The following is a 24,943-nucleotide window of genomic DNA, read 5'->3' as shown; positions in this document are numbered from 1 at the left end:
CCTTGTGATGATGATGATGATGGTTGGAACTCTAATATTGATTATTACCAAAGAATTCCTGTGTGCGGTGATTTCAGAAGGACACATGAAGAGCAATCACAGCCATCACACTGTTTCCTTTCAGGTAAATCCTATTATCAATGCAGAGCCTTCCCAGCCTATCAGGGAGGAGATGTTGCATTAGAATGCAGCCCCAGACTGACTTACAGAGCCCCAGAAAGACCTGCAAGGCCTTGGACCAACCTACGGAGCCCTGTCACCCTTGCAGAGCCCTGGGCAGATCTCCACGGGCCCGGACAGAACTCCAGAGCCCCATGCATCTCCCAACACATATCCCCAGACAGACCTCCATAGTTCCGCACAGACCTCCACGGCCCCGGACAGACCTCCAGAGCCCCGGACAGACCTCCAGGGTCCCGCACAGACCTCCAGGGTCCCGCACAGACCTCCAGGGTCCCGCACAGACCTCCAGAGCCCCGCACAGACCTCCAGGGTCCCGCACAGACCTCCAGAGCCCCGCACAGACCTCCAGGGTCCCGCACAGACCTCCAGGGTCCCGGACAGACCTCCAGGGTCCCGCATAGACCTCCAGAGCCCCGCATAGACCTCCAGAGCCCCGCACAGACCTCCAGGGTCCCGCACAGACCTCCAGGGTCCCGGACAGACCTCCAGGGTCCCGGACAGACCTCCAGGGTCCCGGACAGACCTCCAGAGCACCGGACAGACCTGCAAAGCACTGGACAGACCAGCAGCACCCCGGACAGACCTCCAGAGCCCCGGAAAGACCTCTAGAATTCCGGACAGACCTCCAGAGCCCCGGACAGACCTCCAAAGTTCCAGACAGACCTCCAAAGTTCCAGACAGACCTCCAAAGTTCCAGACAGACCTCCAAAGTTCCAGACAGACCTCCAAAGTTCCAGACGGACCTCCAGAACTCCGGACAGACCTCCAAAGCCCCGGGCAGACATCCAGAGCCCCGGGCAGACATCCAGAGCCCCGGGCAGACATCCAGAGCCCCGGGCAGACATCCAGAGCCCCGGGCAGACCTCCAAAGTTCCGGACAGACCTCCAGAGCCCCGAACAGACCTCCAGAGCCCTGAACAGACCTCCAAAGTTCCGGACAGGCCTCCAGAGCCCCGGACAGACCTCCAGAGCCCCGGACAGACCTCCAAAGTTCCGGACAGACCTCCAGAGCCCCGAACAGACCTCCAAAGTTCCGGACAGGCCTCCAGAGCCCCGAACAGACCTCCAAAGTTCCGGACAGACCAGAAGCACCCCAGACAGACCTCCAGAATTCTGGGCAGACCTCCAGAGCCCCAGACAGCTCCGCATTGCCCAGGGCAGACCTCTAGGACCCCAGAATGACCTCCAGAATCCTGGACGGACACCCAGAGCTCCATAAAGATCTGCCCCGGGTAATGGCATTCTTCCTCATAGTGTTATTCATCTCCTAATTCAATAATAACACAATATCACCCCATCCCCCACAATAATAATCACCCCGCGGCCTCCTCCTCCTCCTCCCGGCATAGTCGGCTCGGCATCTCTTCTCGCTTCTCCGTTACCACAACAACAGCGCCGCCATGCGTCATTTCCGAGTCCCGCCCCCCGCCGCCGCTGGTTACCGTGGAGAGGGGGCGGGGCGCTGCGCGTTGGTCCGAGCTCCACGAGGTTGTCTCTTCGCCAGTCAGACGGAGCAGAGGGAGCACGTGACAGGTAGAAGGCGGGGCTAGGCTTGACAGCTGGGACAATGAACCTGAACTGAGCGGAGCTGGAGAGACGCTGAGAGGTGAGAAGAAGAATGGCTTCTACCGTGTGTGATGTCACGGGGGGACTGTATCGTGTGTGATGTCACGGGGGGACTGTATCGTGTGTGATGTCACGGGGGGACTGTATCGTGTGTGATGTCACGGGGGGGGGAACTGTATCGTGTGTGATGTCACGGGGGGGGGACTGTATCCTGTGTGATGTCACGGGGGGGGGACTGTATCGTGTGTGATGTCACGGGGGGGGGGGGAACTGTATCGTGTGTGATGTCACGGGGGGACTGTATCGTGTGTGATGTCACGGGGGGGGGGAACTGTATCGTGTGTGATGTCACGGGGGGACTGTATCGTGTGTGATGTCACGGGGGGGGGGGAACTGTATCGTGTGTGATGTCACGGGGGGACTGTATCGTGTGTGATGTCACGGGGGGGGGAACTGTATCGTGTGTGATGTCACGGGGGGGACTGTATCGTGTGTGATGTCACGGGGGGGGGACTGTATCGTGTGTGATGTCACGGGGGGGGGGACTGTATCGTGTGTGATGTCACGGGGGGGGGACTGTACCCTGTGTGATGTCACGGGGGGGACTGTATCCTGTGTGATGTCAGGGGGGGGACTGTATCCTGTGTGATGTCACGGGGGGGGACTGTATCGTGTGTGATGTCACGGGGGGGACTGTATCGTGTGTGATGTCACGGGGGGGGGTGTTCTACAGTGTGTGATGTCACAGGGGGGGGTGTTCTACAGTGTGTGATGTCATGGGGAAGACTCTACAGTGTATGACGTCACGGGGGGGACTCTACAGTGTGTGACATTATGGAGGGGGTGTTCTACAGTGTGTGATGTCACGGGGGGGGACTCTACAGTGTGTGACGTTACGGGGGGGTTCTACAGTGTGTGATGTCACGGGGGGGGGGGTGTTCTACAGTGTGTGACATCACGGGGGGGACTCTACAGTGTGTGACGTTACGGGGGGGGGGGGGGGGTTCTACAGTGTGTGATGTCATGGGGAAGACTCTACAGTGTATGACGTCACGGGGGGACTCTACAGTGTGTGACATTATGGGGGGGTGTTCTACAGTGTGTGATGTCACGGGGGGGGACTCTACAGTGTGTGACGTCACGGGGGGGGGAACTCTACAGTGTGTGATGTCACGGGGGTTTCTACAGTGTGTGACGTCACGGGGGGACTGTACAGTGTGTGACATCATGGGGGGAATTCTACAGTGTATGATGTCATGGGGGGGATCCTACAGTGTATGATATATGTCACAGGGGGATGATATTGAGAATTGGTAGGACTATTATGGTGGGATATTGGTATAGTGGTAGATGAGTATATAGTGGGGTATAAATAATTGTAGAGAGTCAGTATAGAGAGGTATGGGTAAAGTGGTAAGAGGTATAATATGGGTATAGATATAGTGGGGGGGATATTCTAGGGGGTATAGAAATAATAGTAGAGGAATATGGGTATATTAGTAGGGGGTATTACAGGGAGTATGGGTATAGTGGTGATGGGGGGGTATTATAGTAGTTGGAGGCATATTATAAAGTATAAGTATAGTGGTGGAGGGGATATTATGGAGGAGTATGGGTATAGTGGTGGGGGGGATATTATGGAGGAGTATGGGTATAGTGGCGGAGGGGATATTATGGAGGAGTATGGGTATAGCGGTGGAGGGGATATTGTAGAGGAGTATGGGTATAGTGGTGGGGGGGATATTGTAGAGGAGTATGGGTATAGTGGTGGAGGGGATATTATGGAGGAGTATGGGTATAGTGGCGGGGGGATATTATGGAGGAGTATGGGTATAGCGGTGGAGGGGATATTGTAGAGGAGTATGGGTATAGTGGTGGGGGGGATATTATGGAGGAGTATGGGTATAGCGGTGGAGGGGATATTGTAGAGGAGTATGGGTATAGTGGTGGGGGGGATATTATGGAGGAGTATGGGTATAGCGGTGGAGGGGATATTGTAGAGGAGTATGGGTATAGCGGTGGAGGGGACATTATGGAGGAGTATGGGTATAGTGGTGGAGGGGATATTATGGAGGAGTATGGGTATAGTGGTGGGGGGGATATTATGGAGGAGTATGGGTATAGTGGTGGGGGGGATATTGTAGAGGAGTATGGGTATCTTACCACTATATGGGATGGGTAAGGTGGGAGGGGATATTCAGGGGGATAGGTATGGGGGAAGTGGTATCTGTGGGGGATAGGTATGGGGGGAGTGGTATCTGTGGGGGATAGGTATGGTGGGGGGTTTACAGGGGATGGGTAAGTTGGGAGGGTTTTTTTTTGGGAGATGAGTAGGGTGGGAAGGGGTATTTGTGGGGGGTGGGTAAGCTGGGATATTGGGGTGAGTATTTCTGAGTCGAATGATTTGTTGTCCCGGTCCCTGTTCTGTCCCCTCAGCTGACGGCTGATCAGAGTCTTCAGGGTGTCGGTGGCCAGTATGAGTCGCTTCCTTGCTGTCCTGCGCAGTTGGCTGATGATGGTTTCCATTATTGCGGCTGGAAACACTCTGCAGAGCTTCCGCGATCACAGCTTCCTGAGCGATAAACTATACACAGGGAGGCCGAGCCAAGGTAGGAGAAAGTCCACACTCCCCACCAATCACCTGCGTGGGACTCAGAGTGGCTGCATGGCTCTGATGATATAGCAATAGCGCAGTACACATAATCAGCCTGTTGTCTCAGGTGGCGCTGTACACACATGGTGTTAGCGTGTTCTCTGATGATTCCATCTCTCCAATATCCGCTTTCTCTTAGTGAATGGCCTGCAGGCTCGCACCTTCGGGATCTGGACGCTGCTCTCGTCTGTGATTCGCTGTGCCTGTGCCATCGATATCCGCAATAAGACGTAGGTTTGACATTTTCTGCCTGCTAGTTGTCTCCTCTATGTGGCATCACCTCACCTGAGTTCTTCTTTGTTTTATTCCTGCAGACTCTACCACCTCACCCTGTGGACCTTCATCCTGGCGCTGGGCCACTTTACGTCCGAAGTCTGGATTTATCACACTGCTCACATGACCATTGGAGTCATGGCGCCACTTATGGTCGCAAGTGAGTAATTACTGTCCCACCCCCATGCTATCACACAGCATAGTCTGCAGTCTGTGTGCTTGCTATGATCTATGCGCAGGAAAGCATCCCATCCAAAATCACCAGCACATGCAGAGAGAACATCACATGACAAATCATGGCAGCAGAGAACAGCAAGCGTATGGCTGGCAGAATGCGAGATGGTGGCAGAGATGGAACACTCGGGACTCCACAGTAGGGAATATTATGGGGGTTTATTGCACTCAGGTGAGAATGAGCCCTTAGGCTCTGTGTTGGCTGGGAGTAAAATGATGACATCTCGCTGCCTGGGGAAGAGGAAAGCCCAGCGCAAGGGCGGTGACAGCTCACTGACTAGGAAGAAAGAGGAGGAAAGCCCAGCATAGGGACTGTGACATATCTCACTGCTTGGGAAGGAAGAGGGGGAAAGCCAAGCGCAAGGGCGGTGACGGCTCACCGCCTGGGGAAGAGGAAAGCCCAGTGCAAGGGCGGTGACGGCTCACCGCCTGGGGAAGAGGAAAGGCCAGCGCAAGGGCGGTGACGGCTCACCGCCTGGGGAAGAGGAAAGCCCAGTGCAAGGGCGGTGATGGCTCACTGACTAGGAAGAAGGAGAAGGAAAGCCCAGCACAGGAACTGTGACATATCTCACTGCTTGGGAAGGAAGAGGGGGGAAAAGCCCAGCACAAGGGTAGTGACACCTCACTGCCTGGGGCTGGAGGAAGAAAGTCTAGCAGAAGTATGGTGAAATCTCACTGTATGGGGAGGAGTAAAGCACAGCACAAGGATGGTGACATCTCACTGCCTGGGGAAAAGGAAAGCCCAGCACAAGGTTGGTGACATCTCACTGCCTGGGGAAGAGGAAAGCCCAGCACAAGGATGGGGACATCTCACTGCCTGGGGAAAAGGAAAGCCCAGCACAAGGTTGGTGACATCTCACTGCCTGGGGAAGAGGAAAGCCCAGCAAAAGGATGGGGACATCTCACTGCCTGGGGAAGAGGAAAGCCCAGCACAAGGATGGGGACATCTCACTGCCTGGGGAAGAGGAAAGCCCAGCACAAGGATGGGGACATCTCACTGCCTGGGGAAGAGGAAAGCCCAGCACAAGGATGGGGACATCTCACTGCCTGGGGAAGAGGAAAGCCCAGCACAAGGTTGGTGACATCTCACTGCCTGGGGAAAAGGAAAGCCCAGCACAAGGTTGGTGACATCTCACTGCCTGGGGAAGAGGAAAGCCCAGCACAAGGATGGGGACATCTCACTGCCTGGGGAAGAGGAAAGCCCAGCACAAGGATGGGGACATCTCACTGCCTGGGGAAAAAAAAAGCCCAGCACAAGGATGGGGACATCTCACTGCCTGGGGAAAAGGAAAGCCCAGCACAAGGTTGGTGACGTCTCACTAGCTAGGAAGGAGGAGGAAAGCACAGGAACTGTGACATCTCACTGCTTGGGAAGGAAGAAGGGGAAAGCCCAGCACAAGGATGGTGATGTCTCACTGCCTGGGGCGGGAGGAAGAAAGTGCAGCACAAGGATGAAGAAATCTCACTGCATGGGGAGGAGTAAAGCGCAGCACAAGGATGGTGCCATCTCACTGCTTGGGCAGGAGGAGGAGGAAAGTCCAGCACAAGGATGGAGACTTCTTACTAGCTAGAGGAAAGAGGAAAGCCCAGCACAGGAACTGTGACATCTCAGTGCCTGGGAGGGAGAAGGGGGAAAGCCCAGCACAAGGGTGGTGCCATCTCACTGCTTGGGCAGGACTAATGCTCAGCACAAGGGTGGTGCCCTCTTACTGCTTGGGCAGGAGGAAAGCCCAGCACATAGATGGTGACATCCCAACTGCCTGGCCACTTGGAAGCTTGTATCCATTTAGTAATAGAGAGGAAGTTACACGGATTCAAGATGAAGTTTAATCATTTAAAAACATTTTTTACAGCTTTAGTGTGCCTGCTTACCTGTAGTGAAGTATGTCCCACGTGGTTCAGGCAGCTGGATCTTAGGGAAATCTTCCATGCAGGGAGGTCCTGTCCTCTTCCTGTCTCCAGTGCTGCAGGGGTTAATAGCTTTGGGTAAAGGAACTTGTTTACTGCAGCTTCACAGAAGGCCCAAAGCTACTAACCCCCCCAGCATCAGAGGTTACAGGTGATCACTAGTGGTAGTGTTATGGACTTAGAGGTGAGATGATGGCTGGAGATGGGACATGGTGTGGGTTAATGTATGACAGGCAGGAGGTGGAATGCAGCGTGGTCAACATGTGATGGTCTGAAGGTGGGACATGGTGTGGACTAACTTGTGACAGTAGGGATGTGGCATGGGCTGATGTGACTAGCTGAAAGTGTAATGTCTGACAGGCAGGATGATGTGTGGGCCTATGTCTGATGAGCTGGAGGTAGGATATGGCATAGGCTGAAGTGTGATGGACAGGATGAGACAGGTAAGATGTGGTGCTGGCTGATGTGTGACAGGCAGGATGAGGGGCTGGCTGATGTGTGACAGGCAGGATGAGGGGCTAGCTGATGTGTGACAGGCAGGATGAGGCGCTGGCTGACGTGTGACAGGCAGGATGAGGCGCTGGCTGACGTGTGACAGGCAGGATGAGGCGCTGGCTGACATGTGACAGGCAGGATGAGGCGCTGGCTGATGTGTGACAGGCAGGACATGGTGTGGGCTGACGTGTGACAGTCAGGATGTGGCATGAGCTGATGTGTGTCAAGTAGGACAAAACATGGGCTGACGTGTGACAGGCAGGACGAGGCATGGGCTGACGTGTGACATGCAGAACGAGACGCGGGCTGACATGTGACAGGGAGGACGAGGCATGGGGCTGACGTGTGATGGGCAGGACGAGGCGGGGGCTGACATTTGACGGGCAGGATGACGTGATGGGCAGGACGAGGCACGGGGCTGACGTGTGACGGGCAGGACAAGGCGCGGGGTTATGGGCAGGACGAGGCATGGGGCTGACGTGTGACGGGCAGGACGAGGCATGGGGCTGATGTGTGATGGGCAGGACAAGGTGCAGGGTTATGGGCAGGATGAGGCATGGGGCTGATGTGTGAGGTGCAAGACGAGGTGCGGGGCTGACGTGGGACGGGGAGGACTAGGCACGGGGCTGATGTGGGACGGGGAGGACTAGGGACGGGGAGGACTAGGCACGGGGCTGACGTGTGACGGGCAGGACGAGGCGCGGGGCTGACGGGCAGGACGAGGCGCGGGGCTGACGGGCAGGACGAGGCGCGGGGCTGAAGTGTGACGGGCAGGACCAGGTCCAAATAGACTTTTGACAGGCAGGGCTGAAATGTGACCAGCAGCATGAGGCGTGGGTGGATGTGGTGCAGGCAGGACACAGTGTGGGCTGACATGACACTTCATCAGGGTTAGGTGAGGTGGGGGACTCGGGGGAAGAGCACAGATTCATTGGATGATGTGATAAGTGATTTGACTCCAAGATCTGTTCTCCCCTCCTCCTCCGCAGGTTTCTCCATCCTGGGCATGCTGATTGGATTCCAGTACCTGGAGGTTATACAGGAGCCCCCCGCTACCTCCATGAAGAAGAGAAACTGACACCAAAGACCATCACCCTGTTGTCTCCCCGGGACGTCCCATCACAAGGTGCCAACAGAAATCAGGCGGGTGCAGAAGGGACAGAACATTCCACAATGTGCCACTTTCCTTCATATCATTTTTATTTAAATAAAGAGAAGACAATATCTGGGTGTCCTTGTCACCATCCGCCCAATGATTGTGCGCGCTCCCGTCTTTGGTAGTCCAGCCCTGAGTCTTGAAGTCGGTGGGAGCCCCTGCCCTCAGGGATCCTGGGGAAGCAGAGGAGCCGGCCCCTCACTGCTTTCTGCTGTTGTCACAGTCATCACCACCTCCAAATGTTGCTGTACGGGTGCCTGGATGAGAAATAAGGTGTCTTAATCCTACCATGATACTTGAACCGTCACCCCTCACCACCTACCACCAAAGTCATGCCAAACCAAAGCCAGAGCATTATACTGTCAGAGGAAGGGGGGGTTAGTGCACGCCACACACAGACAGACCAAAGCTAATGGAACAGACCCCTCTCTTACCTCCTCCCATTTGTAGCACTGGGGTCTCCAGACCACCCCAGACAATTTCCAGCAGCCAGGATTCTTGGGCTGTTCACTGAATTTATACACTGATTATCAGCAAGAGCAGTTGCTGCAATATGATAAATGACCACGTCCTCGCTCCATCCTGGAGGAGTTTCTTCTTCTTCTCCGACAGGAAATGGTGCCCCCTAGCTAGCAGAGTTAGGGATAGGATTGGAATTGTACTGGAGGGGACTGTTCCATGATGTACAATCTTCGCTACAGATGGTGAAATAATAGAAGCACTTTCCTAGCATAGCTCCAATGCGGCACTTACCTTGCAGTGAGCGGTCACATACCGCACCATACCGTAGTTCCACAATGGAGCTTTCTTGCAGAGGCTGCAATAATACAAGTTGTCAGCAGAGGGCACTCTGTAGCATTCACCCCATAATGACAGATTTCTCATAGGCTGCCAGCATAGGGAACTCTGCACCATTCACTCAACACTGACAAGTATCAGAGGCTGCAATGACAGGAGTTGTCAGCAGAGGGTGCTCTGCATCATTCACAGCACATTGGCAGCAGTCAGTGGCTGCAATAATATGAACTGTCGGCAGAGGGTGCTCTATACTAGTCGTTATCTACCAGGGTTCCTGCAGAGGTTGCTAGGGGTTCCTTGAGCAGTGACTGACCACTCATTTTCTGTCGCCTGCATGGTTCCAGGTCTAGCACCACATGGGCCGTAGCATAGCACTAGTTATCTTTTTAGCTGGCTGTAAAGGAGGACATTCATCCTACTAATCAACATTGTATGCAGCGTTTTCCTAATGACCCCTCATGGGGTAATCTTAGTAGGGGCTCCCTGAGATCTGAAAATTATTACTCGGGTAAAAATGTTGAGAAAGGTTGCCCTACACCATTCACCCCACAATGGCGGCTCTCAGAGGCTGCAACAATACCAGCTGTCAGTAGAGGGTACTCTGCACCATTCACCCCACACTGGCGGCTCTGAGGATACAATAATACCAGCTGTCAGCAGAGGGTGTACTGCACCATTCACCCCACACTGGCAGTTCTCAGAGGCTGCAACAATATGAGCTGTCAGTAGAGGGAGCTCTGCACCATTCACCCCACACTGGCAGCTCTCAGAGGATGCAACAATACGAGCTGCCAGCAGAGGGTGCTCTGCACTATTCATTAGTTAAAGATAGTTATTTAGAGGTTGTAAAATAAATTACCATATCACCCAGTAGATGGCCTCCATTCAGTAGCCAAAAAAGACATGCAAAAAAGGGGGAGGTTGTGAAAAGAGATTCACAAAAAAGTGGCTACATAGTGAACAGAATGTGATACTCAGAAAAATTTCCAAAAATTATGCTTTATTACATATATAAATTTGACATTTGGGCAGTCGCCTTGGCCTCTTTGGCCTTGTAAGGCAGTACTTACGAAGGACATCTCTTCCTCTCCTTTTATCCATTGCGCAGGTGGTGAGTGGACTGTTACAGGACACTAGTTATATGGTCCTATATGATCGATATGACCTATATATCTTATATAGAGTGAAAGCTCTTCCAGTGACTTTCCACATATTGTCTGTTTCACTACAGGATGGGGACATCATGGTGCTTTTCATAGGAAACAGGATATACCACATGTATCTCAACAGGCAGAAGATCTATTGGGATTTGTCTTGTTTTCCTTACAGAAAGTGGTGTGTAGTCCACATACAGTGGTGAAGAAACCATTTCAAGCAGTATTTTGCCTTTTGCATCTATCCTTCCATCCTGGTAACAAATGGGGCTTATTCTCACTTAAGAGCCCTAGGAAACAGTCGCCTATATTACAGATGAATGGGCCCCAACTACATGTGCCGGCTTAGGAATGTACTGCATTTTATATATGACATTCATTTTTTGTCTCATATAGGCCTAGAGGCATGTTTCTCTTATTGACGCATACTGTGCTTGCTGCATTGCATACATGTGATATTTTATATCTATAGTATAATTTTTTGAAACTCCCTGCTTGGGATATAACCGTTTTGGTAGTAGCACATGTCTACATATTTACAACATGTTACATGGTATACCTATGGTATAATTTTTGCATACACCCCCTTTGGGAAGTGTTCACCTGTGCGCCAGTGCTACAAAGACCTTAGGCTCTAGTAGTCACTGTCTTTGTTGCACATGTATTTAGACCGGTCTTGGTGTCATTTTATATGGTTTTAGGTCTGTGTGTATTGTCTCATACTGAGGTGATGGTAAACCAGGGCGACTGCCCAAATGTCAAATTTATATATGTAATAAAGCATAATTTTTGGAAATTTTTCTGAGTATCACATTCTGTTCACTATGTAGCCACTTTTTTGTGAATCTCTTTTCACAACCTCCCCCTTTTTTGCTCTGCACTATTCACCCCACCCTGGCAGTTCTCAGAGGCTGCAACAATATGAGCTGTCAGAGGGTGCTCTGCACTATTCACCCCACCCTGGCGGCTCTCAGAGGATGCAACAATACGAGCTGTCAGAGGGTGCTCTGCACCATTCACCCCAAACTGGCAGCTCTGAGGATGCAACAATATGAGCTGCCAGCAGAGGGTGCTCTGCACTATTCACCCCACAATGGCGGCTCTCAGAGGATGCAATACGAGCTGTCAGTAGAGGGAGCTCTACACCATTCACCCCACACTGGCGGCTCTCAGAGGATGCAACAATACGAGCTGCCAGTAGAGGGCGCTCTGCACCATTCACCCCACACTGGCAGCTCTGAGGATGCAACAATATGAGCTGCCAGCAGAGGGCGCTCTGCACCATTCACCCCACACTGGCAGCTCTGAGGATGCAACAATACGAGCCGTCAGTAGAGGGTGCTCTGCACCATTCACCCCACACCGGCGACTCTCAGAGGATGCAATAATACGAGCTGTCAGTAGAGGGAGCTCTGCACCATTCACCCCACACTGGCGGCTGTCAGAGGATGGAACAATACGAGCTGTCAGTTGAGGGTGCTCTGCACCATTCACCCCACACTGGCAGCTCTCAGAGGATGCAACAATAAGAGCTGTCAGTAGAGGGTGCTCTGCACCATTCACCCCACACAGCAGCTTTTTCACAAATCGGAGACTATGATTGGATGATTATTTATCAATGAATATTCCCCTGTGTGCGGATTGTGCTCTGTTCTTCCTACTCGACTAACTCTTGGGTATTGTAGTTCACTCCACTGAATCCCTGCAGCCTCTCTGGAGTTTAATTTTTGCGCCCCATAATCATGCACATGATGGAATCCTTATCCTACACAGTTGCGGTCATTAGATCCTTCAGCCAAGTCTACAATCATCAGGCCTAGAGCTGTTTTATTGTGGAACATCTAGCTCCAGGTTCTGTGCCATTCTATTCATGGATAATAGATTTGGCTGGGGAACAGAGAAGGCATTTTACACACATGGAATCCCCATCATCCACCAGAATTAGTTAGGAGCGGACACAGATGAATGACGGTTGGCAGCTCATAGTTTGGAATATACAATATGTATGTGACCTCAGCATACAGCAATCCCGAGCAGCAGAGGATTCTGGGAGTTGGGTGAACTCACTACAAAGATATGACTAAGGCTACATTCCCACTAGTGCGACTTTACACTCTCTTGCCCTCAAGTCACAAGAAAGTCACATTAAAGTATTGCTGGAACCTTTTCAAAGTCACTGCGACTTTAAGTTGCGTAGACTGGAATGGGTTATATGACTTTGGATGCATAAAGTCACACTAGTGGGAATGGAGCCTAAGGCAGATGGTGAACAGATTGCTTCTGGGCGGAGAACATCCTCCGATTGACACCGAACTTCAGGCTTCTGCCCTCCTTGATAAAAAGAAAAGTCCAGGCTGGAAGCAGCAGGTTGCATTTCCACATTAGAGCTTCATGGCATTAAATGTGGAGACTTTCCTTTCTATAACAAGTCCTGTAGCACATTCTGCTCTAGGCCTTCTGGGATTTGTAGTTCTGCCTACAGCAAGATAGTACTGTGCATAGTAAAGTGTTACCAGATACTTACTGCAAGCAGTGCCTCCCGATTGGCTCTCTGTCTGCGGAGGTCTGCCTTAATAAACCCTGCAAGACAGATCCATGTAAGTAGAGAGGCAATAGGATGGGTATTACATATAGAGAGGGGAAGGGAGGGTCATATATATTAGTGTCATAGGGTTTTCATACTTACCGTAAGAGGCATTTTTTTAATGTCCATTGAGGGACATAGTAATTCAGAATGCTGGGTTATGCTGCCTTTTCCAGGAGAACTAGCAAACATACAACATTGTAAATTGGCCCCAAGTATACAAGTATAACCCCTACTCTAACCAACATGCCTCCGTTTTGTGGTAAAGGATGGATGGGACCTGTTTTCTTTGCTGGGCTCCAAGAAATGAATTTTACAATACGTAGAAAAATCATATTTCTTTCTCATACATTGAGGGACACTGGAGTTCAGATACAATCTGGAAGTCCAGAAGCAGTCTGATTGAGGGGTGGGGAGCACAGCAAAAAACACTAATAGGCTTAGCAAGAGGCACTGGGGACTGCCTGCATCCAAGAAACCACATGAAAGGCCAATGTCTCAATCTGAAATGGATGAGGTGGAGACCCTCCCCCCAACCTCACTGGACAGGAGAGTCTGCCATCATGACCATGGAAAGAACATGATGGATCCACTTGGCACTGCAGACAAGGGTGGAGAAGGTCACCACCTGTGGGGAATGACACTTGGGGCTGATTTACTAAAACCGTAGATTGCAAAATCTGGTGTAGCTCTGCACAGAAACCAAATCAGCTTCCAAGTTCTTTTGTCAAAGCTTAAATTGAACAAGGTGGAGTTAGGCCGATTAGCTTCCATGCCCAGCTGCATCAGATTTTGCAGTCTCCAGGTTTAGTAAATCAACCCCATGGAGTGAACCTGAGACAGTGAGAAGCAGACTAACCAGAACCCACCAAACACAAATGGACCAATAAGATTCCCAACAGGGAAGAAGGGACAAACAACTTGATGAGTTAACAGAACACAACACTGGAGATAGTCCCTGAAGGGAACAGGTGTCAAACATGACCACAAGCAAAATAATGGTCCAGGTAAAAAAAGTTGGTTTAGATGGGAAAGCCAAAGGCTGATCATCCTTACGCCTTAGGGCCAAGGGGATAAAAACTAGGGGAGGTTGCCTAGTCAGACAACCAAGCTTGCTAGTCGAAATACACCAGAGAATATACCTAATAGCCTATGAAGTCATGAGGCCACTAAAAAAACTCAAGGCTTGATCTCACAAAAAGTCAATATGACAGAAGGATAAGGGTACCAGAAGACACTACCACAAGGGTAGACAGATAGAAAACATGGGACTTAAAACTCCTGTTTCTCGCTCTGTAGCTTTTGATGCTTTCGTCTGTGGCTAAGAAAATCATAATAAAGGACAAGACCAGGGGAAGTATCTTGTGGACTTCCTCCAGGATTCTGCTGATTAGCCAAGGAGGGAGGAATAATCCACAGGTGTAGAGGTCCAACAAAGTAATCTGGACAAGCTCAGCTGTTAGCAAAGAGTACTTGCAGTAGCGGGTTAGGGTGCCTTACCTGCTGGCAATCCAGAGTGGTACAGCACTCCGCACACTACAAAGGGTCTGAGGTGCACATGTTGCTCCTCTTGGAGCAGATTCAAAGGCAACAACCATCTGAAGGATCATTCGAGCACAATGAACATGTTCGGCATTGTCCAGTGCAGGGGATTTGCAAATTTCCCTGTTGCAGGAGAGACTCCCGTCCCTCCGAGAGACTAGGGTACTGCAATCTAACTACAGGGTGTCCAACAGAATCCGGATCAGGAAACCTAGCCAAGGTGGAGCCCTCTGAGGTGAAGAGAACTATTCAGATGGATCAGATAGTAGTCCTAAGGATGGAGTTAATCCAGCAGCTGGAATGCTCCAGCTACAATAGGAAGAGATTACCCTGGTCACCTGAAGAAACTGAAGGATTATGCCAGGGACTACCTGATCTGCAGAGACAGGATTGCAATCCTGTGCAGAACCAAAACCCATGACTGCAAGGAAAGGGGTTGAAGGAAGCCAGAAAGAACTGGCAAAGAGGAGGTAATCCTGAGGGGACATTCCCACCCCCCCCCCCAACACCCCACTCTCCCTCAAAATGAGAGAGAAGATGGACTCCCTGCCTGATAACAAAAGAGCAAATAGTATGGCAGTTGTAGGCCTTTTCAAGGCTAGCTTGAGCTAGACCACCTTACCCACTGGAAATAGCTGGAACTCAGCATGGCCCAACCCGTGTGAATCTTATAAGAGTCATGCCTTTCAGAAGGATGATGACTACAAGGTTCCCCAAGGCTGACTATCTTTACATGACACCTAGGCACTCCACAATGCAGATGCCAGGAGAGGGCACCAAGATGTGCATAAAAGCCAATGCTTCAAGAATCAAGGGTAGTGTCCTAGCTACGCTGATGATCCAGATCCTCGTCCAAGAAAGGAGCAGGCAGTGCTGACCCTGGTCAACCCTACAGATCAAGGAGCCCTCCAGAAAGAGAAGACCCTGAGTAGTATCATGCACCACAAGGGGCTGTTCATATCTCAGAGACAAGGGGCTTTCATGATGAAGGGAAATGGGGCCCAAATATTATAAAGCAAAGGGACCTAGGCACTCCACAATGCAGATGCCAGGAGAGGGCACCAAGATGTGCATAAAAGCCAATGCTTCAAGAATCAAGGGTAGTGTCCCAGCTATGCTGATGATCCAGATCCTCGTCCAAGAAGAGAGCAGGCAGTGCTGACCCTGGTCAACCCTACAGATCAAGGAGCCCTCCAGAAAGAGAAGACCCTGAGTAGTATCATGCACCACAAGGGGCTGTTCATATCTCAGAGACAAGGGGCTTTCATGATGAAGGGAAAAGGGGCCCAAATATTATAAAGCAAAGGGACCCGCAGAGGGAAGAATCCAGATAAGATTGGGGAAGGTACAGGATCCTGAGCAGAAGAACAGACGAAATGACAAGAAGCAACAGAAGTAGGCACCTGAATCAATGGATTAGTCTGGGAGTACCTGAGTACTGGATGGAGGGGTGGCCCCTGGATGCACATTAAGCCCTCCACTTGAAGTAGAGGCACATCTTCATGCAAAGGGATAAGCAGAGTTTGAGCCCTTTGGTCTGAGTGAAAGTCAGGCTCAAGGGGCACTTGCTGTAGACGTTTATGAAGGAGAAGGGCGGGATTCAGCTGACCTTTGCCTACACCTTCAAGGTTGAGGGTAGAAGTACTCTTGGGCCTTGTGTGACATTACTGAACATGCTGCCCTGTGCAGGGGTGAAGAAATGACGCTCCTCTAAGGCTAATGGAGTCAGATGCTCTTTAGATATGTCATCAGTATTCCAGCAGACACATAGCCCTGTGTATCTGCATGGACATCAGACACACATAGTATACAGTATGTGTAAATGATTGCAACAAGCCATCACAACTGAAGCGCAAGACTCCAGACATTTGTTCCACCTGCTCTCTGAAACAAAGAGTTCATTCCAGCTGAGTAGAGATTTCCATTGAAGGAACCTAACCCACTCTGAGAAGGTCTGTTGGATAAAGGTCGCTGCCATCACATGACAGAGGTCACAACCAGCCGGTTCAACTGACATTTGAGAAGGGATTCTAATCTGCTCATCATAAGAGTCCTTAAAAGGTAAGCACACCATGTTCCTAACTGGTGGCATTCCTATTTAGGTTGCACACTAGTTCATGCACAGCGGGAACAATCCAGCTTCTTTAATTTCCTCTCAAAGGCGAACATTTCCAATGAGGTGCGATCCAGCAGATGTGCATTTTATCACAGAATTTTGCAGAGGAGCTCCAGGTTGCATTGCATTTTGAACAGGACACATAGAAAACAATTGTTTTCTGTGTGTCCTGGCAGCGACTGGCATTTTTCTTGTGCGGAAAACCCCCGGTTACGTTACTGTAGTATGTGTGAAATGGCCCTAAGTGCGGCAAGGGATGACTTACCTGTGATAATTGCACCAGCCAGCAGGAAGCTGCACAGAAGGAGGTTTCCAGCCAGAACATTAAATTTCTCCAAAATCTGCCCTTGAGCTGTTGTGAAGATCAGTCCAAACACCTGCAGGAGACACCGACAATGAAACACAAAATATTGCAACACATTCCGTCAATGGTACACGCTGACCGTAATCCCCCCCACTCCCTGTAGACATAGCATTAGCCATACCTCCTTCTGAGAATGCCAGCTAAATGCCCGTCGTGCTGATCCTCTGGTTTTAATACTTTCTAAGTATTAAAAAATTTGTATGATCCAAACAACATCTGAGTCCATACGATGGAACCCTGGATGACCAACTGGCTAACGTGTTTCGAGGACACAACCTCTTCCTCAGAGCCAACCTGGTTGGCTCTGAGGAAGAGGTTGTGTCCTTCGAAACGCGTTAGCTAGTTGGTCATCCAGGGTTCCATTGTATGGACTCAGATGTTGTTTGGATCATACATCTTGTTCAGTTTGACATGCCTGTGTTATTATGTCCATTGTGAGTATGATACCTATTTTTGTTTCGTTAATTAATTATTTTAAACGATAATGCACTAGGTCGGTGTGCCCTTTTTCTGTTACTCCATTTGTATCCAGTGTATTCGGACCACCCCGGTCTGTTGAGGGCAGCAAGCAGTGCATATTCCAGAAAATTCCAGAACATTCCTATTGGGTCTACTGAGTCCTTTCGTAGCGCAGGAGTAAAGTGTTTGTTGTGTTGTATTAAAAATTTTGACCTAATTGGAGGACAAATCCTGAGAATCTGCATCCAGCTCTGGATGTCACAGTCAGATCCTTGTTAATCTTCTACCACTCATTAGTGTGAGTCTCAGACTAATTACGACGTGTAGCAACCATGATCAGGCTACTTATTGACCGAGCCAACACGGTTCATTACAGAGTACAGATTGATCAGAGATATGCAATCCTCGAATCTGGATATATTCTACACAGCGTGGTACAAGGTGCAGTCTCAGGGCTTTTGGATATCTACATAAGGAAGGAGTTTGCACATAAATAATGTTCATTAAATTTATGATCCTATGGGAAGATCGTTGTTGAAATGATTGATCACATAACACGGTCACTTTAAATTCTTTCCACTTCCATACAAATAAATGACCATCCCCTCAATAACAAGGACAGGGGTGGCAGCGCCTGGGGACCAGAGATGGTGGTGCCCCTCCTCAAGCCTCAGCCACTCATATTTTCGGATAAAGGACGGGATTTTGTAATTGCTTTCAAAAAGAAGCATTTAGCAATCTCTGAAAAGTTTAAAGTACAAAGCAGGCGATTGTTATGGCATTCATGGAATGTCAGGAACGTTCGGAAATCCTTAACCCTTTGTGTGCGGCTGAGTTTATGAGTGGTCAATGAAGGTATAGAAGAGCTACTGGGGCTGAGTGGGTCAGATCTGAGACAGGTTCACTTTAAACCCATTATGTCTTAGGACACAGTTTAAGATGCAGAGGTCCCCCTAGATGGGGGTCTTAATGGTCCCTTGGGGCAGCAGCGTATTTACCATAAGGCAAACAAGACATTTGCCTAGGGCGGCAATTTTCAGGGGGACGGCGGGGAGGTAGGGGAAGGGGCGGTGGGGGATGTGTGCTGGTTGGGGGTGATGGCAGGTGAGGGCGGCGAGAGGATTGTGGCGATGGGCTGTGATGGCAATGGCGGGGAGGGTGCTAGATTTTAGTGATGCCTAGGGAAGTACAGCACATGAACTAAATACACCACTGCCTTGGGGGTCTTCACAGGAAGAAGAGAAAAAAAATTGGAGAATAAATATTTGCCCTCTGCACATCGTCCTCCGTCTGACACCGTTCTGGTCTGCAGACATGATGTGATCAGAGCAACAGTGACATATGAAGTGTCCAATCAGATGTCACCCACCAATTGGATAGACAGGCTGAAATTGTGCTCTATCAGTACTTCCTCCAGCCCTGTAACTGAAGTTTCATACCGTAGTACACACCAGCAGCTGGAGGAATAGTCTGCAGGAGCCAGAGCATTGCATCCGAAATCCACTACTCCTGGTTGCAATGCTTTGTAGTCTCCAATGCAACAAACAATAAATGAACGTTATTTTTTATGAACGTTTAACTAAAGGCAACATTTTTTTACACTTGGATAGAGTAAGGGAGTGTTATAACCCCTGTCAGTTTTTATTTCTTTTGTCATCTGTGTCCCATAGGGAAGATTTCCTTTCACTTCCTGTCCCATAACCAAGGAAATGAGAGGAAATCCCTCCAAAGTGAGGGCATCCTATTGTGTCACCAGAAATTTGTCATTGGAGATTTTCTGCTCTATTACTTTTCTAGCGTCAACCCAAAATTTTTAATTTTCCGTTACTTTCACTTAAAATGATAACAGTAAACAGGACAAATAGAGAGGATGTTCTAATCCCTCTCTACACTGTCCAAACACACCAAAAAAAAAAAAAGTGTTTTTCCTTTAGTTACACTTTAATCAGTATGGGTGTGTTTATTTATTTAGTTAGTTGCAGAAGGTGGACTATGCCTTTAAAGGGAAGTGCGGATAAGGTACTTTATGCAGCTACTGTAGATGTCAGATGTTATTCTCTGTATTGTTAAAGATGGTGGACATCCCTGGTGGACATCCCTTCCTGACACCTTTAGGGGCTTCAAAATCTTCCCGCCACCTATATCTTGCCTTCCTTGGGGGCACCAGACTCTGTCACCTCAGGGAGCTCATGAACCTTTCTGCTACCCCTGAGGGCTCCTTGCCACCTCTGGTGACACCACCCTCAGTGGCAACCATACTCTTCCACCCACTCCACTCCTGGGGCCACCAGCTCTTCCTGTCATCTCTGGGAGTGCCTAACTCCTCCTGCAACCCCTAATCCTTTCTGCCATCTCTGGGGACCCCTGACTTTTGCCACCACGTCTGTGAGACTTTGTCACCTCTGGGGACTCTTAAATCTTCCTGCTAGCCCTGAAGGCTCTTCACTCTTCCTGTCATCTCTGGAGGCTCTTGACACTTCCTGCCACTCGGGTGCGACTCTTTCCACCACTCCTGGGGGGCTCTTAAATCTTTCTACTAGCCCTGAGGGTTCCCAACTCTTCCTGTCATCACCGGAGACTCTTGATTCTTCCTGCCACAAAGGTGCAACTCTTTCCACCAACCCCTGATTCTTTTTGCCACTCCTGGGGGCTCCTAAATCTTATTCCTTAGGGCTCCTCACTCTTCCTGTCATCTCTGGACGTTCTTGAATCTTCCTGCCATAACTGGGGTCTTCTAACTCTCCTTGCCACAAGGGACCCCTGACTCTCCCTGTCACCCCAGGGGGCACCTGACTCTCCCTGTCATGCCTTTTGGTCCGCTGATTCTTCTCATCACCCCTAGGGACCCCAAGCTCTTTATGACATCTCTAGGGCCCACTGTCTCTGTCACCTCAGAGCCCCCGATTCCTCCCCCACCCCTGCTGGCCCCCTAAATCATCTAGCCACATCTAGGGGCTCCTGACTCTTCCCATCACACCTGGGAGTTCCAGGCATTTGTGCATATCACCACCCCCACAGTATACAAACGTACCTGTGCAGACACATTGAGCAGACCTGAGGATGTTCCTTCTGATTCCGGATGAGTCAGTTCTGCTGCAAACTCAAAGCCCAGAGGGAGATAACCCGTCATAAAGAACCTGGATGATCCAAACAGATGTCACATGATCTTAGCACCCAGACAGTGACCCCCAGATCCCAACCACATGCTGTCTGTAGGAGAGAAACCACCAAGGACCCACACAGTGCTGAACCCCCTAATTTCATTGGACAGTTCCCTACCATTCCCCTCCTGCAGGCATCACAAAGCAGAGCTCACACTGTACAGGGGGATCAGCTTCCCCAAAGATTGATCTACAATGGGGAACCCAAAGCCAACCAAATAATTTTAAAGCCCCTTCCATTCTCACCCCAGACATCCAGCCGTGATGAAGACCGCCCAGAGGAATTTGAGATCCAGTATAAATGTGAAGACCACCATTCCAACCAACGATAGGATATAGACAGCCAGCGTTGTCTGTCTGAGAGAGACACAGGAGTGAGACACTCTAAGAGAGACCTAGGGGAAAAAGATAGACCAGGGAAAAGGGGGAACAGGGAAGGAGACCTAGGGGAGAAAGCTAGACCAGGGAAAAGGGGGAACAGGGAAGGAGACCTAGGGGAGAAAGCTAGACCCCGGGGAAAAAAGGAGGTAAAGGAAGGAGACCTAGGGGAGAAAGCTAGACCCGAGGAAAAAAGGGGGTAAAAGGAAGGAGACCTAGGGGAGAAAGCTAGACCCGGGGGAAAAAAAGGGGGAACAGGGAAGGAGACCTAGGGGAGAAAGCTAGACCCGGGGAAAAAAGGGGGTACAGGGAAGGAGACCTAGGGGAGAAAGCTGGACCCGGGGAAAAAAGGGGGTACAGGGAAGGAGACCTAGGGGAGAAAGCTAGACCTGGGGAAAAAAAAAAGGGGGTACAGGGAAGGAGACCTAGGGGAGAAAGCTAGACATGGGTGGACTGAAGGTGAGAGAGTCATGGAGGGGAAAGATGACAGAGGAAAATGGGAGAGACAGAAAGACAAACAGGGGGAAGGAGAGTGGAGACAGGGAGAGACACACAGGACACCATAGGGAACATTCTTACTTGTATGTCTTGGTTCTGTCCAGCCAGAGCCCAGTGATAAGAGCACCGCACATCCCAGCGACGGTGATTGTCAGTCCGATCCGGCCAGCGTTTACCTCCTCCCCCTGTATAAAGTATCAAAGTGACAATTGTGGGGCAGTGAGCCTGGTACACGAGGAGGGACTGTGAGCCTGGTACATGCAGTAAGCCTGTTAAACATGGGGCCATGAGCTTGGTACACATGGGGTGGGTGTGAGCCCTGCACACGTGAGGGGGGTGGCGTGAACCCGGTACACGTGAGGGGGGGGGCGTGAACCCGGTACACGCGAGGGGGGGTGTGTGTGTGGGACCGCGAACCCGGTACACGCGAGGAGGGGGTGTGTGTGGGACCGCGAACCCGGTACACGCGAGGAGGAAGGGGGGGGGGTGGGCTGTGGGGCCGCGAACCCGGTACACGCAAGGAGGAAGGGGGGGGGTGGGCGCGAACCCGATACACGCGAAAGGGGGGGGGGCGTCAACCCGGTACACGCGAAGTGGGGGGCGTGAACCCGGTACACGCGAAAGGGGGGGGCGTGAACCCGGTACACGCAAAGGGGGGGGGCGTGAACCCGGTACACGCAAGGGGGGGGGGGCGTGAACCCGGTACACGCAAAGGGGGGGGGGCGTGAACCCGGTACACGCAAAGGGGGGGGGGGCGTGAACCCGGTACACGCAAAGGGGGGGGGGCGTGAACCCGGTACACGCAAAGGGGGGGGGGCGTGAACCCGGTACACGCAAAGGGGGGGGGGGCGTGAACCCGGTACACGCAAAGGGGGGGGGGCGTGAACCCGGTACACGCAAAGGGGGGGGGCGTGAACCCGGTACACGCAAAGGGGGGGGCGTGAACCCGGTACACGCAAAGGGGGGGGCGTGAACCCGGTACACGCAAAGGGGGGGGCGTGAACCCGGTACACGCAAAGGGGGGGGCGTGAACCCGGTACACGCAAAGGGGGGGGCGTGAACCCGGTACACGCAAAGGGGGGGGGCGTGAACCCGGTGCACGCAAAGGGGGGGGCGTGAACCCGGTGCACGCAAAGGGGGGGGCGTGAACCCGGTACACGCAAAGGGGGGGCGTGAACCCGGTACACGCAAAGGGGGGGCGTGAACCCGGTACACGCAAAGGGGGGGGCGTGAACCCGGTACACGCAAAGGGGGGGGGCGTGAACCCGGTGCACACGAAGGGGGGGGGGCGTGAACCCGGTGCACGCGAAGGGGGGGGGGGGCGTGAACCCGGTGCACGCGAAGGGGGGGGGAACCCGGTACACGCCCGGGGGGAGAGCTGTGAACCCGGTATATGCGAGGGGGGCCGTGAGCCCGGTACATGTGAGGAGGGCGTGATTGTGTTGGCCCGTGAGCCCGGTACACGCGAGAGTGGGGTGGTGGTGGGGGGGAGGGTTTTACACAGGGGGCAGTGAGCCCAGTACATACTCGACAGTAGGTCTGGTACACAAGGGGTAGTAAGCCTGCCACACATGCAGTAGTGATCATGGTACATATGAGGCAGTGAGCCTGGAACACATGCAGTAGTGACCATGGTACATATGAGGCAGTGAGCCTGGAACACATGCAGTAGTGACCATGGTACATATGAGGCAGTGAGCCTGGAACACATGCAGTAGTGACCATGGTACATATGAGGCAGTGAGCCTGGAACACATGCAGTAGTGACCATGGTACATAGGAGGCAGTGAGCCTGGAACACATGCAGTAGTGACCATGGTACATATGAGGCAGTGAGCCTGGAACACATGCAGTAGTGACCATGGTACATAGGAGGCAGTGAGCCTGGAACACATGCAGTAGTGACCATGGTACATAGGAGGCAGTGAGCCTGGAACACATGCAGTAGTGACCATGGTACATAGGAGGCAGTGAGCCTGGAACACATGCAGTAGTGATCATGGCACATAGGAGGCAGTGAGCCTACCACACTCAGGATCTGGAGCCCTGTACAGACACGTCACCCACATATGGGGCAGTGGGCACTTACCGGGTAATGTTCTGTCACCATGCGGTTCAGTAAGGTAGACAGGGAGTAAAATGCACCCGTGTTCAGCCCTTAAAAATAAAAAAAAATAAGACAACAGTAAGCGGAGGACCAGTGCCGCCATCCTTCTACCCAATCACCAAGTGATGAATTCATTTATATTAGAAGCCCCGTCTGGGAGCAGAGTCGGTAAAGAGGACCTGTCTTCTGCACTGTAGGTGACATCAGAACACGAAAGTGCTAACACACTGGTAAGAAAACCGCTACTAACATATGCGCATTCACAGCACTGCAACCATGCCAGGATTTTATAGCGTATAGTGAGCTTCCCATAGCCCAGTTTTTCCACCACCCTCCTGGTCATCCTCAGGCTTCCATTTGGCAGCCTCATCATCATCATCCCCAGGCACATGATCTGGCAGGTTCATATAAACACAGTGACCAGCGCAGCGCTAAAATATTAGGTGAAAACACAAAGATAAATTTAAAATAAAAAATTAAAAGTCCAATTATGTTCATTAAAGCGTTCCCATCCTTCTGCAACCACCAAGTGCTTCCACCCATCTGGCAGGGTCATAGTTAACAGGTTCAGATGATAATTTGGGCAGAGCAGGCGACCATTATTCTTCTATTCCTGTGCGTTAAAGTTGAACTCCATTCACATGCCAAATCCAGCCCAAAGCTCCCTCGTCCTCTGGAAAGTATGGCCCAGAAGGAATTTGTATCTGGATAAGGTGTTGCGGAAGGGGTGTTGGTGATTTCTCCTATCCCTGTGCACACGTAGCAGAAAAGTAAACCAATGAGTACACACGGTCTGCGGACAGAAATTCCTCCAGGTCACTTTTCCTTGAGCTGAAAGAAGTGGCAGTAAAATGAATTGGCCGGAGGAATTTCTGTCTGCAACCCAAGCAAACCCTTTCCACAGATAGGGACACATCGACCCCATGCAATATATCGTCAGACGCTCCAGCAAAAGAGGGACTAACCTCAGCTGTGATCGTATGTAAAAAAATCAGAGTAGATCTAATGCAACATCAGCCATCAGATATTCTAAGCTCATTACACTTAAGGATTGTAAAAATCTTTTTATTTACTGCCAAAATGGTTGTACACCTTACACATAAAATATGAACAAAGCATATCCCTCTATAGTGTGTACTTGTCTCAATCCAGAGCACCAAGTCTGCTGCATCATTCCTCAGCTGGAGTCCCTTCTGACAAGTTTTCCTGACACCAAGAGATAAGTGGTGACGGGAGGGATCTCCAGCATGCAGCCTGTGATTGGTAGTCTCTGCTCTGTTCTCTTGTGCTTTGTGAAGGGGGTGTGTCCTTCCC

The 24,943-nt window shown here is 51.1% G+C and overlaps 3 protein-coding genes across 5 annotated transcripts in view; 1 reads left to right on the top strand and 2 right to left on the bottom strand.

Moving 5' to 3' along the window:
• Positions 1-1,656, bottom strand: part of TTLL5 (tubulin tyrosine ligase like 5) — a 31,639-nt gene extending 29,983 nt beyond the window's left edge. For both annotated transcript variants that reach the window (XM_089660563.1, XM_089660564.1), the window contains exon 1: positions 1,501-1,656. In XM_089660563.1, the coding sequence (XP_089516689.1) occupies positions 1,501-1,592 (92 nt within the window). In that variant the 5' untranslated portion in view covers positions 1,593-1,656. The remainder of the gene's footprint in view (positions 1-1,500) is intronic.
• Positions 1,639-8,536, top strand: ERG28 (ergosterol biosynthesis 28 homolog). Its single transcript, XM_089660568.1, has 5 exons — positions 1,639-1,789; positions 4,186-4,358; positions 4,542-4,632; positions 4,717-4,835; positions 8,302-8,536. The coding sequence occupies exons 2-5, from the start codon at positions 4,226-4,228 to the stop codon at positions 8,388-8,390; spliced, it is 432 nt and encodes a 143-aa protein (XP_089516694.1). The 5' UTR covers positions 1,639-1,789; positions 4,186-4,225; the 3' UTR covers positions 8,391-8,536.
• The window catches only part of FLVCR2 (FLVCR choline and putative heme transporter 2), a 29,541-nt gene continuing 13,092 nt past the window's right edge, over positions 8,495-24,943 (bottom strand). Inside the window, exons 5-12 of one of the 2 annotated variants that reach the window (XM_089660566.1) lie at positions 23,612-23,679; positions 21,604-21,707; positions 20,893-21,003; positions 20,517-20,622; positions 16,928-17,039; positions 12,945-13,000; positions 9,222-9,285; positions 8,495-8,725 (exon numbers count right to left, since the gene is read on the bottom strand). In XM_089660566.1, the coding sequence (XP_089516692.1) occupies positions 8,667-8,725; positions 9,222-9,285; positions 12,945-13,000; positions 16,928-17,039; positions 20,517-20,622; positions 20,893-21,003; positions 21,604-21,707; positions 23,612-23,679 (680 nt within the window). In that variant the 3' untranslated portion in view covers positions 8,495-8,666. The remainder of the gene's footprint in view (positions 8,726-9,221; positions 9,286-12,944; positions 13,001-16,927; positions 17,040-20,516; positions 20,623-20,892; positions 21,004-21,603; positions 21,708-23,611; positions 23,680-24,943) is intronic. The other variant, XM_089660567.1, reaches the window with a different exon arrangement.

The sequence above is a fragment of the Staurois parvus genome, unplaced genomic scaffold (assembly GCF_062004578.1).
Source record: "Staurois parvus isolate SC_StPar_1 unplaced genomic scaffold, SC_StPar_1.0 ptg001253l, whole genome shotgun sequence".
Lineage (NCBI taxonomy): Eukaryota > Metazoa > Chordata > Amphibia > Anura > Ranidae > Staurois > Staurois parvus.
The sequence above is the reverse complement of the archived record's forward strand: the minus strand, read 5'-3'. Positions and strand labels throughout refer to the sequence as shown.